At 48.2% G+C, this 16,610-nt stretch overlaps 1 protein-coding gene across 1 annotated transcript in view; it reads right to left on the reverse strand.

The window, feature by feature from the left end:
* Positions 1–16,610, reverse strand: part of SNX6 (sorting nexin 6) — a 147,187-nt gene that overhangs the window by 31,984 nt on the left and 98,593 nt on the right. Inside the window, exons 10-12 of the mRNA XM_085627423.1 lie at positions 16,394–16,433; positions 15,362–15,448; positions 13,103–13,262 (exon numbers count right to left, since the gene is read on the reverse strand). Of these exons, the coding sequence (XP_085483549.1) occupies positions 13,103–13,262; positions 15,362–15,448; positions 16,394–16,433 (287 nt within the window). The remainder of the gene's footprint in view (positions 1–13,102; positions 13,263–15,361; positions 15,449–16,393; positions 16,434–16,610) is intronic.

The raw sequence follows: 16,610 nt of genomic DNA on the forward strand, positions 1-16,610 counted from the left end.
CTCCTTCCATACTTTGCCAAAATCGCAGAGAAGGTGGTTAACATACAACTAACCTCATATGAATGAGCACAACCTATTACATCCCACTCAGTCAGGCTTTCGGGCCTCGTATTCAACGGAGTCAGCTCTGCTGGTATCTACTGAAACAATACGTAGGCATGCAGATGATGGCAAGACGGAGGCGCTGGTGCTGCTTGACCTCAGCGCGGCTTTTGATACCGTCAACTACTTGTTGCTCCTGCGATGCCTCAAAAAAGGAGGGCTGGACAAATGGGCCTTGGAATGGATGAGATCCTTCTTACAAGATCGGAGCTTCCAAGTGTCTCAGAGGCCATTCTACTCAAAAAGCATTAGGCTGACACAAGGAGTACCCCAGGGGTCTATCCTTAGTCCCACCCTTTTTAATTTATATATGTCCCCCTTAGCAGACCTAATTGCAAAATACAACAGTGTCATGTCATATGCGGATGACACGCAATTAGTTGAATCCCTATCGCAAGCCCATGACAAGGCAGCCACCAATTTCTCCACTTGCTTACAGGAGCTAGAGGTCTGGATGGCTGGCAATTGCCTTAAATTGAATGGAAGCAAGACGGAGGTTCTAATAGTTGGCAGGACTCCGTCTATATGGACCTCACGGTGGTGGCCTCAGTCCCTGGGCTCCACCCCTGCTCCCAAGGAACAGGTTAAGAACTTGGGGATATGGTTGGACCCGAAACTTTCCTTCGACCACCACACCAGGGTGGTTGCCGGAAAATGTTTCAGAATAATGAAGGTCCTCCGGAAGACACTAGATGTGCTCCCTGCAGCCGCCAGAAAAACGCTGGTCCATGCACTGGTGACATCGCGCCTGGACTACGGGAATGGCTGTACCTTGGGGCAAATAGGAGGTGTGTTCAAAGACTGCAAGGCATTCAAAATGCGGCAGCTCGCCTTGTTCTGAGGCTACCCAGAAGAGCTCCACTCAAGAACGCTCTTGCAACGCTACACTGGCTCCCAGTTAGGGAGAGAATTGTGTTCAAAACACTATGCATTAGTCACCGCATCCTGCAGGGAGAGGGCCCTGGCTACCTACACAAACTAATGACCCCTTGCATACCTACCAGGGCTCTGAGATCTATGGGAACAGGAAGGGTAGAACTACCAGTAATCAAAAGTGCACGGATGGGGAGGAGGGGGGGGGGGGGGGGGGGGGTTTGGGGGGTTGAGATCTTTCAGATGGCTGGCTGCTAAACTCTGGAATGACCTTCCGCAGTCACTCAGGTCTGAACCATCGGAGGGAGATCTTCCGGAAAAAATTAAAAATATGGCTCTTCCACATATAATGCCTCTGCGAGGTACGGTTTGCATCCTGCGCATCCTGTCCAGTGACGGGTAACTAGCTGCAGCGCGGGGACATACTGGGTAGTATAACCATGCGCTTTAGAAACTCATTTATTATTATTATAATAATCGCTTACTGGGCTAGGAGCCACACCGTGCAATAGGAGGAAGACAAGAGCAACCCCAAACCCCTCTACCCTGCTTGGCCTTGAGTGACATTCCTCCCCTTTTGCCACATAAAACTCAAAAACAAGAAACGTGCCTATTTGGCATTCTGTATAACTGGAGCTGTCAATATGGTGGGAAAAGGGAATTGGGTTGGAAAAAACAAATTTTAAATGCAGAGCCTTTGAAATACTTCAAATGGAGCACAAAAAAGGTTTCACATCGACAAAGAAGTGAAGCGAAGAATAGCACTGAGATGGACTTGATAAACGGGAAAAGGAATATGCTACTTACCAGTATGCATCTGTTCTTGGCATGTAGAGCTGCAGAGTCACACACTGAGGATAAGATCGCCATCTGGTGTTGGGCTCGGATGATTGCAGGTTGTTGTTGTCTTCGGAAGAAGCCTTTGGTCACGAGGTTGGTGACTCCTCCCCTGGACAACAGTGCGCATGGGCATCCACTCCATCGGCAGATTGTTTTTCGCCATGATGGGAAAAGATGGAGTATATAGAAAAGAAAGAAAGGATGTCCATGTGTAGTGTCTAAGTAAGACGGATGCTGGAACAGATACAGGTCCCGGGGAGGCGGGCGGGCGTGTGTGACTCTGCAGCTCTACATGCCAAGAACAGATGCATACTGGTAAGTAGCATATTCCGTTCGAGGCATATGAGCTGCAGATCACACACTGAGGATAGATTATACAGCAGTGCTCCCCTTAGCGGTGGTCGCCTGTATCCGTTGCAGCAGTTTGAAATAAAGTTTTTAGGACAGCCTGGCCCACGGAGGCCTGTTGTTTGGCCTGCACGTCAACACAATAGTGTTTAGTGAAGGTATGCGTGGTAGACCATGTGGCTGCCTTGCAAATGTCTTCTAAGGGAATATTGCCTAAGAAGGCCATAGAAGCCCCTATTTTACGCGTGGAGTGCGCCCTAGGGGGAACTGTGAGTGTACGTTTAGCCTTGAGGTAGCATATTTGGATGCATTTAACTATCCACCGGGCTATTCCTGATTTGGAGATCGGGTTGCCTTTGTGTGGTGGCGCGAAAGCAACAAAGAGTTGTTTTGTCTTTCGAAAAGGTTTTGTCCTGTCGATGTAATAAAGCAAGGCTCTTTTAACATCTAAGGTATGTAGGGCCCTTTCAGCTACCGAGTCTGGATTTGGGAAAAAGACCGGTAGTTCTACTGATTGGTTAAGGTGGAAAGGGGAAATCACTTTTGGAAGAAATTTAGGGTTTGTCCTAAGAACCACTTTGTTACGGTGTAGTTGTAAGAAAGGTTCCTCAAGTGTAAGGGCTTGTATTTCACTTACTCTGCGCAGGGAAGTGATTGCGATAAGGAAGGCTACCTTCCATGTTAGGAATTGCAATTCACATTTGTGCATAGGTTCAAATGGGGGGCCCATGAGTCTTGTTAGAACCACATTGAGATTCCACACTGGGGCAGGTGGCAATCTTGGGGGAAGAATCCTTTTGAGACCTTCCATAAACGCTTTGATGGCTGGTACCTTAAAAAGGGACAGGTGTTGCCTATTTTGCAAGTAGGCTGCCAAGGCTGCTAGGTGTAAACGTATAGAGGAATACGCTAGATTGCATCTTTGCAAGTGTAGTAGATAGCAAATGATGTTTTGGATGGAAGCATCCAACGGATGTATGTCATTATTAGCGCAGTAGATGGCAAATCGTTTCCATTTAGCGGCATAACACGCTCTAGTAGTAGGTCGTCTGGCTTCCTTTATGATAGTCATACAGTCTGGAGGGAGATTGAGGTAACCGAACTCTAGGACCTCAGGAGCCAGATCGCTAGGTTCAGTGTTTGAGGATCTGGGTGTCTGATTTCTCCATGGTTCTGGGTTAATAGATCCGGGGAGAGGCGTAGCTTTTGATGTGGAACTAAAGATAGTTCCAGAAGTGTGGTGAACCACGGTTGACGTGCCCAAGTGGGAGCCACTAGTATTAGTGTTAGTGACTGTTGTTTCAGTTTGCGTACCACAAATGGAACTAGTGGGAGAGGCGGAAAGGCGTACGCAAATCTGCCTGACCAGTTCATCCATAGGGCATTGCCCTTCGACTGTGGGTGTGGAAACCTGGCGGCGAAGGTTGGGCATTTTGTGTTTTCGGGGGTGGCGAACAGGTCTATGTCTGGTTGTCCCCACTTTTGGAAGAAGGGGAGTAGAACTTTGGGGTGTAGTTCCCATTCGTGGATCTGTTGTGTGTGGCGACTTAGGAGGTCGGCCACTTGATTGTGGATCCCTGGGAGATGTTCTGCTAACAGGTAGATGTTTTGGGGAATTGCCCATCTCCAGATTTGCTGTGCCAGTTGGGACAGTTGGAGAGAGTGTGTCCCTCCCTGTTTCTGTATATAATACATTGTCGTCATGTTGTCTGTGCGTATGAGGACAGTTTTGTTCTTTAGGTGCATTTGAAAGGATTTTAGTGCTAGGAACACTGCTAAGAGTTCCAGGTGGTTGATGTGGAGCAGTTTTTGTTGGCTGGTCCATCTGCCCTGAGTGGTATGGTGGAGGAGGTGGGCTCCCCACCCCGTGAGAGATGCGTCTGTAGTTAGCACAACTTGTGGAAGAGGCTTTAAGAACGGTCTCCCTTTGGACAGGTTGATGGTGTTCCACCATTTCAGTGATCGAAGTGAGCGACTGTCCACCAACACCAGATCGGTAAGTTGTCCGTGAGCTTGGTTCCACTGTTGTGCTAAGCATTCTTGTAAGGGACGCATTTGAAGTCGTGCGTGTGGGACTATGGAGATGCACGACGCCATCATGCCTAGGAGCTGCATGAACACTCTTGCTGGAAGAGATGGATGAGTTTGAAATTGAGAGATGAGATTTTGTATACTGGCTATCCTGGCTGTGCTGGGATAGGCAATGGCTTTGGATGTATCTATGGTTGCTCCTAGATACTGATGTAAGTGGGAAGGTTGTAGGTGGGATTTGGGGTAGTTGATAGTGAATCCCAAATCGTGGAGAGTTTGAATCGTGCGATGAGTGTGGAGAACGCATTTTTGGTATGTATTGGCTTTTATGAGCCAATCGTCCAGATAGGGGAAGACATGGATCTGTTGTCTTCTGAGATGCGCTGCCACGACTGCTAGGCACTTGGTGAACACTCTGGGTGCTGTTGTTACTCCGAATGGGAGAACTGTAAATTGATAGTGTTGCCCATCTACCACAAATCGTAGATATTTTCTGTGAGCGGGATGCATAGGGATGTGAAAGTATGCGTCCTTGAGGTCCAATGTGGCGAGGAAGTCTCCCTGTTGTAAAAGTGGGAGGACTTGTTGGAGAGTGGTCATGTGAAAATGATCCGAATGTATATACTGGTTTAGTAGTCTGAGATCCAGTATGGGCCTTAGTGTTTTGTCCTTTTTGGGAATGAGGAAGTATAGAGAATATACCCCTTTTCCCTGATGTTGAAGGGGGACTGGTTCTATCGCATGTTTTTGTAACAGGGATTGAACTTCTTGTTTGAGGAGAGAGAGATGATGCGAGGACATTGGACGTTGTTTGGGCGGTATGTTTGGGGGGGATTGTATGAGTTCGAGGCAGTAGCCAGATTGGATAATTTGTCTTACCCACCTGTCTGTGGTGATGGAAGTCCAGACAGGCAGGAATTGTTGGAGTCGCCCCCCGACCGGAGTGGAATGGTCTGGGGGGAGTGGTGGCAAGTCACTGTTTGGTGGCTGGTGAGGTGCGGGTGTTGTTGTTGTTGCCCCGTCCTCGACCTTTGTTATTGTTTCCCCTATAACCTCCCCGGAAGTAACCTCTGTTAGGGGATGTTTGTCCAGAATTTTTAAAGGTGGACGTGGTCTCAGTTGATGTGTTTTTGGAGCCTCCTCTATAAAAGGAGCGACGAAAGGAACCCCGGTTTTGATGAGACTGCAGTGCTCCCATAGACTTGGCAGTTTCATTATCCTTTTTCATTTTTTCTAACGCAGTATCCACTGCAGGGCCAAATAACTGCTCTTGGTTGAAAGGTTGAGCTAGAATTGCGGTTTGAACCTCCGGTTTAAAACCGGAAATACGGAGCCAGGCATGTCGTCTGAGTAAGACGCCAGTATTGACCGCTCTAGAAGCAGTGTCTGCTGCATCTAAGGCGCATTTAATGGAGGCATTGGATATTAATTTGCCTTCTTGGATGAGGTCAGAGGCCTGGGACTTAAAAGGTTGAGGCAGATGCTGCATAAGGTCCTCAAGTTGGTCATAATGTGCTCTATCATACCTGGCTAACAGGGCCTGGGTATTCGCAATACGCCAATGGTTAGCCGCCTGCGCGGCGACCCGTTTGCCCGAGGCTTCTAAAAGCTTAGACTCCTTGTCTGGGGGAGGCGTTTCTCCAGTTGTCTGTGAGTTAGCGCGCTTCCTGGCATTTGATACGACTAGGGAGTCTAAAGGGAGCTGGGCCTTAATGTATGCAGGGTCTTGCGGGGCTGGTCGGTACTTTTTTTCGATGCGTGGGTTGAGAACCCTAGCTCGAACAGGGTCCTTAAAGACTTCAGTAGCATGCTTTATAACCCCTTTGATCATGGGCAGTATGTGAACAGTCTTTTGTGACTGCTCAAAGGTATCAAGGAGAAAGTCCTCTTCAATGGCGTCTGTGTGCATTGTAACGCCGTGGAATGTTGCTGCCCTATTTATAAGTTGGCCGAACCCTAGGTGGTCATCAGGAGGGGAGGGTTTGGAAGGGTAGGTAGTGGGGTCAGGCATGTCAGGTATAGGATAAGACCAGTCATCCATGGGTGCTGGGTCTGGGAACGTAAAAGGGTCGTTTGGGTCAACAGGATCATCAAATAAATCAGGGTCCGCCCCTCCCCCTAAGTCATCATTATCATCCTGTGGAGGAGGTGAATGATAGGGAGATGGTAAAGGTAAAGGTAAAGGTAAAGGAGAATCAGGAGGAGGAGGGGGGGACGGGTTAGGAGGTAAAACAGGAGAGGAAGGACGAAGTGGTGAGGTAGCACAGTCCTTTTTCCGTATGGGAGCTGGGGGAGGTGTAGTGTCCAGCTTCCGCTTTTTATATGGGATGGCAGTCACATGTCCCGTTTTAGGATTGATGTAGATCCGCTTCTGAGTAGGATCTGGTCGAAAAAGGTCATCTGGCTCCGAAGGTGGTGTCTGTGACGTCCGCTTCGGGTCTTTATGAGCTTGTTTCGGCGGGGACGCAGTTTTCGGCGCCGATGATTTTTTCGGGTCCGATGGATTTTTCGGTGTCGACTGATTTTTCGGTGTCGACTGATTTTTCGGTGTCGACTGAGTTTTCGGTGTCGACTGAGTTTTCGGTGTCGACTGAGTTTTCGGTGTCGACTGAGTTTTCGGTGTCGACTGAGTTTTCGGTGTCGACTGAGTTTTCGGTGTCGACTGAGTTTTCGGTGTCGACTGAGTTTTCGGTGTCGACTGAGTTTTCGGTGTCGACTGAGTTTTCGGTGTCGACTGAGTTTTCGGTGTCGACTGAGTTTTCGGTGCCGACTGAGGTTTCGGTGCAGACTGAGGTTTCGGTGCCGAATGAGTTTTCGGTGCCGAATGAGTTTTCGGTGCCGATGGACTTTCAGGCATCGATGTTGAAGAACGTTTCGGTGCCGGTGGAGACTTCGGTGCCGAGGAACGTTTCTGTGCCGAAGGAGATTTCGGTCTTGGAGCCTGTTTCGGTGCCGAAAGTGGGTGTTTGGGTGCCGAGGATGTTAAAGGCACAATCAGGTGAGGTTTGCTCGAGCCCGAGCCACCCACAGGCTTAGATGTCTTCGGAGCCGGGCCCGAGGGCGGGGCTTCTGAAGAGGATTTCCGGTCGCGACTGGGCCCAACTGGCGGAGTCTTGACCAATGCTTTTTTGGATGGGGCAGGGGCAGGGGGGGTGGTACTCACACGCTGCCCTGGAGTGATGAGGTCATCGGAATCGTCGGCTTCGGACACGATCTCGAGATCTTCGGTGTCGTCTTCGGGAACATCTTGAGCAAAGATGTCCTCCGGTTCTGGAGCTGGTTTGGCCATAATATGGCGTCGAGCTCTTCGGTCCCGGAGGGTCTTCTTCGAACGGAAAGCGGAACAAGCTGGACAGGTGGACTCGTTGTGTTCCGGCGACAGGCAGAGGTTGCAAACCTCGTGGTGGTCTCTGTGGGGGAACTTCGCTCCACACTGGGGGCATTTTTTGAAGGGTGTCCTGTCCATCAGCCGCTTCCGGAACCGGTCCGAGTTGATGTCGACGTCGATGGAATGAAGATTAAAGAGTTAAATCGATTGCTGGAAGTTTTCTGCTGGAGCGGAAAAAAGTTCATCCGAACCCAATGGCGGAAAAAAACAATCTGCCGATGGAGTGGATGCCCATGCGCACTGTTGTCCAGGGGAGGAGTCACCAACCTCGTGACCAAAGGCTTCTTCCGAAGACAACAACAACCTGCAATCATCCGAGCCCAACACCAGATGGCGATCTTATCCTCAGTGTGTGATCTGCAGCTCATATGCCTCGAACATATATTTGGTTTTACTCATCAGTGCATACTACTGTAGGTCGCAGGCGATCCTGGCTGCATTAAAGCAGCAGTCCCCTTATTGTTGGTCTGTATTGTTTTTACATTCCTTTTTAAAATGGGAGTTGGGAAGCAAACTAACAGCAAAGTTTTTTTTTTCTGACAAGTTATTTGAAAAAAGGATTGATGCCAGTCTGCCCAATTTAATAATTCAAAAGAAGTTGTTCTCTGTTGAAAAACAATCCAGGGTCTTGTACTCCGCAGACAATGTTTGCTGCTCATGAAGTCAGGATCAAGAATACTGATAGGAATTATCTGAGGTTTGGAAGCCTGTACACATCCCCGATTCCATAGCAAGCCGCTCTTAGGACCTTGTGATGCAGATGCTTATTCATGATGTATAGGTGCTTGAATGGTGTTGGAGCAGGAGCAATACAGGACTGGGTCAGCCTAACGTTCCTGAGCGGCAGAGGCCCCTGCAAATGCAACATGGGTTTTCTTGTAGGACTCCTTTGAAGACCTGAATGGTCATAAAAGGGTCCCAGTTTCAATCTTTGGGATCAGTTACACTGGGAGATAACACAGACTCAGCTGGAAGGAGGGAGGCAGCATGGGTCACACCAGATGGGGGGAGGCAGCATGGGTCACACCAGATGGGGGGAGGCAGCATGGGTCACAACGGGTAGAGGGAGGCAGCATGGGTCACACCGGGTAGAGGGACGCAGCATGGGTCACACCGGGTAGAGGGACGCAGCATGGGTCACACCAGGTAGAGGGACGCAGCATGGGTCACACCAGGTAGAGGGACGCAGCATGGGTCACACCAGGTAGAGGGAGGCAGCATGGGTCACACCAGGTAGAGGGAGGCAGCATGGGTCACACCAGGTAGAGGGAGGCAGCAAGGGCCAGACCAGGTGGTGAAAGACCATACAGATCAGACCAGGAATTCAGCAAAGGGTGGGCTAGACCAAGAGGGTTGAAGAAGAGGAACGCAGCGTGGTCCAGACCAGCAGAAAACAGAGTGAGGAAGGAGGTTGCATTGGCCAGATTGGGAGGAAGAGAGAGCAGGTTTTTGACAGAGAAGCGGAAGGCAGCAAGGGTTGGACCAGGGGGGGGGGGGGGGGGGGGGGGGGGGGGAGTACAGCATCATGGGTTAGACCTGGAGGAGAGGTAGATCGGGCCAGGCTAGGAGAAGGAAGAGAGCCCGAGTCAGACCAAAAGGTGGGAGTAAGCATGGGCTAAATAGAAAAGGAAGTTGCAAGGACCAGAACCGAAAGTAGCAACACCCAGAACCAAAAAAGGCAACGGCCAGAACAGGAAATAGCATGGACCAGGCCATGAAGAAGATGGCAGCACGAGGAGAGACTGGAAGAAGAAAATAGCCTACATCAGAGCAGGTGTAGATAGGTAGCCCTGTCCACACCTGCATTAAAAACATTATGGTAAGGTTATGTTGTAAACACTAAAAACCTTGTTGGTCTGGCCAGTTATTGACAGTCCTCACATCCACTCTGACAAAATATAAATCTAACCCTCCCGGTCTTTTGTTTCGTCTGCCCCTGAATACACGGTGGGAACCATAATCAGAACCAGACAAGTTCAGAGTTTCTTTTAAGTGTTTACAACTATATTTTTTTTAAAGTCACGAGTTTCAGGGACTCTTTGGTTGTGTTATGTTATACTCCTTTATACTTTCTTTATCATCTGTGCTTTTTTCACTTGAGAATCGTCTTTGGCCCGTGACCAAACAAATTTTCACTACCTAAAAGTGAGAGCTTTGATTCTCAAATCGGTCTGCTGTGCTGAAATCTCGATTTTTGGGTGGATGAGGGTATTTTACACTGAGAAGTTGGCCTGGTATGTGCGGTCCACTAATTAAAGTGGCACCCTGCACCAGTCCAAACAACCCTTATTGATGAATAGGTTAAAGACAACCTTTATTGAAAGCTATCCTAGTTGTAGCTATGGAGAGCAGCCTCCAGGCTTAGTCTTGAAGGAGTGTAAAGGAGCTTGGTTTACCAGATTATAACCTCTTGAATAACTAAATGAAAGGAGAACCACACAAGGGATATATAAAATATATGTATTCATCACTAAACACGCTCTACTAACCTCTTTATGAGATAAGAGCACAAAGCACACAATATTAAATCACTAGAATGACAGTAAATATCACAATACACAGCGGGCTCCAGGGGGAGACCGAACCATATATTAAGAAAGTGGTATAACAACCACGACTTGACTAGACACTGTGCCTAGAGCACGTAGTATCGCTGGGACCCCAAGGATCCACCCAAAGTAGTGACACAGGGGACCCACGGAGGACAGGTGCAGTGTGTGAACACAGGCACGTGCTCCATACAATCCTATGGGAAAGTCGCGGTTGGAATTTTAAAGAGTAAGAACACTTTGGAGAGGACTAAGCAAACTCTTTCAAAAATAGAAGGTTCTAAGGCCAGCACCCTTGAGAGTACCGAGGTACCCGTGTTACCTATCCCAGAGGAGCCGGGTGCATAGGGGTCAAGTGAGGTTGGGAACCTTCGTTGTTTTCAATGGCGTAATGCGGATAAGTGCTGCTGCCGGGAAGACGAAAAGTGTCCGGTGGAATCCAAGCCTGGATCCAAAGTGAGAAGAACCTGAAAGCAGAGGGGACAGAGTCTGGGTCACTTCACAGTGACCAGGGGCACGATAGACGAATGCCCACTGATGTTGGGTGCTTCAGGTGAGAAGATGCGATGCTCGACTCTGCAGCCTCGGGGGACGTCGACGACAACCAAGGTCCGGAGGTGAGCTGTCCCACGAGGATGTCGAGTGCTGGGGGGTCAGTGTCCGGATTGAACACAAACAAGCCTTGGCAACTGCAACCCACTCTGGCAGAGAAAACAAGCTACAGTGAAGACCAGCAAGGTCCTGGGGACTCTCCAAGCTATGGAGAGTCAGGGCACGTCTGGAGCAACCAGTAAAGCCAAAGTTACCTTCACAGGGACCCACAGACCAACGGACACAAAGGGACCTCGAGCTGAATCACGAAATACCAGCCCACAGAACACTTGTGGAGTGTAGGCCAGTAATCTTTGGTGGAATCACTGCTCGGGGTCAGGACTACAAGTAGCCTAAAGCACAGCCTCAGGAATCGCCGAAAAGCATATGCTGCTGCAAAAGTACACGGTGCACAGGTGTTCGGGTTGCACGGTCCCCACAAGGGATACTGGTCTCAGAATTGCTGAGAGAGCAGATCGACCTCAGATCTCAGGAAACCACCTCCTGTGTTGCAGAAATCTTCAGAGTCCTCAGGAGTTCGGGAGATGCAAACCGGTCAGATGTGTTAAAAGGTGCCTCCCTTGCAGGGGAGTAACTCCTTTACTCCAAGGGAGATTCTTCTGTCATCCAAGTACTTGGTGTCTGTAGCAGAGTTTAGTCCAGGTAAAATCTAAAAAGTCCTGTAGTCAGGGGTTCCTACTTTATACCCAAGGAAGGGGAGGGACAAACTCTGGGGACCCACCTATGGGAGGGTCAGGACAGAGGGGTTGCTACACCCATGTCCTTTGTCCAGTTTCGCGCCAGAGCAGGAGCAAATGGCTCCTGCAACCGGTTTAAGCTGTACTATGCACAGGGACACCAAATGTGCCCCCAGTGCAGACTTTCAGGCACTCTCAAGAGTGCACCCACCCAGCCCCAATACACTAAAGCCTGTCTGGGAGGTGGTCACACCTCCCTGTGACAGGAAACCTATTGTCAAGCCTTCCCCTGCCGGAGTTTCATCAAGCAGCATGAGGGCAGACTCGTGTCTGTGGCTGGCAGCATCCATCCTGTGATGCCCAGGTCGAGAAAGCTGGTACCGGGTAGCCCGGTGTGTCATGTATGTCTCTGTGGAAGGGTGGAATCATACCTTCTCCGCCAGTTCTAAGGTGTTTGACACCAAACACGACCTGTTTCCTTGTAGCAGTTTTAAAGTTAGCATTTACCGCGAGGTTATAATGCACTTAAGTATAAATGGTAGGCTGCATCACAAACAACCCGGAAAATAGGTTCCGAAGGCTGCAGAGGGGCTCTGCTCATGCGGGTGCATCCTCTCACATAAAACCCCGCAACCTGCCTTCAGGATTGATAAGGCCTGTCATAGGGGTGACTGATCGGTTTATATGTGCAGTGATTTATAATAGATATAGTGAACCTATATCTACTAAGGGGTGCACGCACCACCTTACACAGGCTGCTGTAGCAGACCTGTGGTGTCAGTTTGAGTGGTCTCTCAGGGGTGGCATAAAACATGCTGCAGCCCCTGGTAGGCCTCTGGGGTACCTATGCCCTGGGCACATAGTATACCATATACTAGGGACTTATAAGGGTACCCCAGAATCCAATCTGGAGTGTACCTAAAGTACATGCAATCAATTTAGAGGAGAAAGTAGCTAGGCTGGGGGCCTGGTTAGCAGGATTCCAGCCAGACTAAGTCGAAAACAGTGAAACATCAGCAAAAAGTGGGAGTAACCATAGGAAGCAGCTCCTACTCTCCTACACACCCCCATCTGGGTTTGCTTTCATCCTCTCCTGGATTAAAGTGGTCTTCAACTTGCCCGAATACCTCATGAAAATATGTTCTATGGAGTAACACTGCGTAATTAGGATTGCCAATGTGACAGCCACTTAATGGCATCAGAAGGTAAACACCTCACTCCTCTTCCACCAACAAGCGGGCTGTGTCATTTTTTCAAAATTGTAATGTGGATTCTTGAATCACAAAATAATTTGCTTTCAAATTTATGGTTCTTATCGAACTGCGTAGAGAATTGTAATGTTAATCTTCTCAACACTAATTTTCCTCTATAAATTCAAACGAATCAGAACTACAAAAGTGTTATCACCCCCAGTGGTAATATATTTGCATTACAAATGTACACACACAAAACAGATCACCTATAACAAAAGCAGAGAGGGGCCCAACCGATCCCACACAGGAGCAGCCAGTTTCATTCTGTGTAAACCGTTGCCATATACAAATACGGAGTATCCCAAGTTCATGGTTTGGCACAAGTGCGCAAACAGAAGGCACTAGAATGGAAAATTAGTGAGCCCGACTCAGAGTCTCACTCCAGACCATGCATTGTGTAGTAGTAACACAACAGCGGAAATGTCCCACCTTGCTTTGCAGATTCAGAGATCTTCTCAAACTTTTGGCAGCACACCTGCTGATTGGTCTCTGCTTGGAGAACGTCTTTGTTCTTGGATCGCGCCTTGTCCAAAGCCTTGTTGGCATTTTCATAATCCACCAATGACCTGCACCGTCGGTACAGGAGATCCTGTGATGGGAGGAGAGGACAGTAAGGAAAGCAGCTCAAAATCTTCTATGGTTAAGGAGCAGCCTGGAGTAGAAAACAAAACATGCCGAAGAAATAGTTCCTAAAGTTCAACACCACGCGGATGGGACACAAACTTGCCACTTGGAAGGTAGCATTTGAAGTGAGTGGGAGGCGTCCCTTAAATAAAAGTAGGCACAGAAGCAAAAGAAAAAAGTATTACATCAACAGTTTACACCATTTCATCTTTCCAGCCCGAGATAAAATGCCATTTTAGCACTCTGTATTCCAGGTGCAGACACTCAGTGCCCCATCCAAGAAAAGGCGGCTTCCCTCATTAGGGTGTGCCTTGGTCTTCTGATGTGGGTTAACTGTGTCTCCTCTGTCCACTGTTCTCTACAAGCATTTGGCAATGATCGTAGAGCGACAACTGACTTGACTGTACAGTTGCGAGAATTCAGACACTAAAGTGGCAAGAAACCTGCCTCAAACACATGGTGCTCCTCCGCATAGTCCAACAGATGTCAATACTGGAGGCTGGCTCTTGCACAGACAAAGCAACTCCACGATACACGGACCTGCCCAAAACGATAGTCAGCAAGCAACAGAATAAGAACTGCAGGTGATCTGGTCAGACTAAGAAGATGATTTACAAGGCAGCCTGTGCGCTTCACAGTTCGACCAGTCAGCAACCCGAGCATACCACACAGCACATACTGGTCAAAGTTCAGTGCAAGGCAGAGCGGCCACATATTGAGAGCGACTGGCAGCTTTATCAAACTTCACCTGCTAAAACATCCTCCATGTAAATCAAATGGCACACAGATGTTGCCTTTAGAACAGGGTCGAACAGCCTGGGACGCCTCCCCTCCTCAGTCAAGTGCCACACAACCCAGAGATTTGCAAGACGAGGCATCTTTTCAAACACGTTTTCTCTCACTAGGGAGTTTTGCGCCAGAACCCCTTAATGCACAGCTGCCAAAGGGCAGCTTGAGTCAGCAATGCGGAGCATGAAGCACAATATACATTTACAAGACTAAAGTATGAGCAACAGGGAGTGAAGGAGCCCTCGTCTTCTGCCAAACAAAAGCTGGGGGCAGGCGCACTAAACAAAAGTGCACTAAACGCTCAAGTTACACAGTCTTTGCACGGATGTGATGCAATAATAAGGTATCACTACCTACAAAATGCAGAATATTCACAAAATAAATGGAGACCAATGTGAAAAGTTGAACTGGTGCTGGTGGGACTGTCCCAGTCTCGCCTGCGAGACGTATTTTTTACAATTTAGTGGCTTACAGCCCACCTACAGCAGACCATGAGCTGTTTTCATTATCACTCCTTTGCAATCTTCAAATTGTTTAGCTACCAAAGACGTCTTGAACTTTTTTTGTTAGCTCTTCCTTGGAGCTCGCCCAAAGTACGTGTTCTTCCTCGTCTTTTTACACTATTTGTTTAATTTTAGAAGCATTTCAAAATTATTCCTGGATATGCAATGTGCTTTTCAACTTTTAACACTAGTATACAGCTTCCCATTTATGTTGATTTCACATGATTTGCCGTCTCTATTGACGCTTTAGTTACTTACAATAACTATACTAGTCGGCACCACTGCACGCGCCAGTCTATACAATGGCACTCTTCTCAACGGCACTAACTTTGAGCCATGCTGAACAGCAGTCACGCTGCTGTACAACATGGCTCTCATAAAGGCAGTCTTTGCCAATGCATGTTACACTCTACTCGTGGCACTCTGCCCTAGAATACAACAGCGCTGGTGTCATGGTCCCACATTACACACTGGCAGACAACTGCTGGTGGCACTGTGCCTTATTACACACCGCTACTGGTGGCACTGCGCCTTATTACACCCCGCCCCTTTCCTTTGTTTACTTTTTATACAGCTACGGTTAATCAATATGTGTAATCCTGTCCTGATAATGACCTGAAATAATAGGTCGAAACGCCGCCAAAACTCAGCGTAATTACAGCTTCTTTGGCTCCCAACATGTTTCCAATAAATTGCGATCAGTGTACTGCCACTGGTTTTGCTGCCCCCTGTGGCACACTCTGGTGGTGCACCCTGTCCATGAACTGCTTACCTTGGCTGCTTGGGATTCTCGCAGGTAGTATTTCAGGAGGTCGGAGAGTTTCAGGTCCTCATCAGCAGACACTCGCGCTTCTACCTTCTGCCAAAGGTCACCAAGAATTATTAAAAAAGAGAAAACAAAACAAATCACACCACTACCAGCTTCAATCAGGTCTAACAAGAGACACTCACAACATCTCCAGGAACAGAAGAAACAGGTTTAGGAGGAGGCACAGGCACAGACAGACACTGAGCCAGCAGATCACCAAGCTTCGAGCATGGCCAGACACACACCAGTGCACTGACAGGTCCTCAAGCACATAGGCACAGAGCTCCTCAGTGTGTGCCAGACACTGAACGAATGGACCGTCTTACACCTATCAGATCAGCAGATTCACAGTGTCCACCAGAATAAACGTGCACAACCAATCAGATACAAAGCCGGAAGTCCACAGAGTACACAATACATGGAAAGAGAAGACCCAGAACACATCAGAAACAGACCTGACATAACACATACCAGACAGAACTAATACACTCACAACATGAACCAGACATACAGACAGACTGTCAATATTCCAACCACTAAACCAACAGACTGACCATATTTACCACAAAGAGGACAGTCCCACAATACATGCAGCTAACAGACCTGCAACACACATGATGCAAGCATCAGACAAATTCACAACATAAACCAGGAACAGAATCACAACACATACCAGGCACTAAACTAACAGATTCACAGATATACCAGATGAACATCCGCTACCTAAAACAGACAGACAGACGGACGTCACTCAACAGACTGGGATAGGCTGCATGGTTTTCAGGCACAGAACTAGCCGATGGGCAATGCACACCAAGCTCAAAGCCGACATTCACAACACATGCTAGATACAGAACTTCTAGTTCCACAACAGGCACTGATTCAACAACTTAGAACTGACGCCAGCATTTACCAGTCAAAGAAACAGATCAAAGACACAGAACTAGCAAATTCACAACCGTTACTAGACACATCCAACAGATTAAAAATGCATACCCTAGTTTTGTCAAATAATTCCGATACCCTCAGGAAAAACCTGGAGAGAAAAATACAAAAATGACAAACAGTCAAAAAAAAGAGTTGCTCTGGTACATAAAAAATGAGCTGTGAAAGACATTTACTGGTGTCAATTGTAGTAAAAGCTTGAATAGTTAAAAGAGACAGGAGCTGGTCCTGTGTAGAGCAGTTACTACAAGGAGTAACCTGCTTCAAT

Source organism: Triturus cristatus, chromosome 9 (assembly GCF_964204655.1).
Source record: "Triturus cristatus chromosome 9, aTriCri1.1, whole genome shotgun sequence".
Taxonomy (NCBI): Eukaryota; Metazoa; Chordata; class Amphibia; order Caudata; family Salamandridae; genus Triturus; species Triturus cristatus.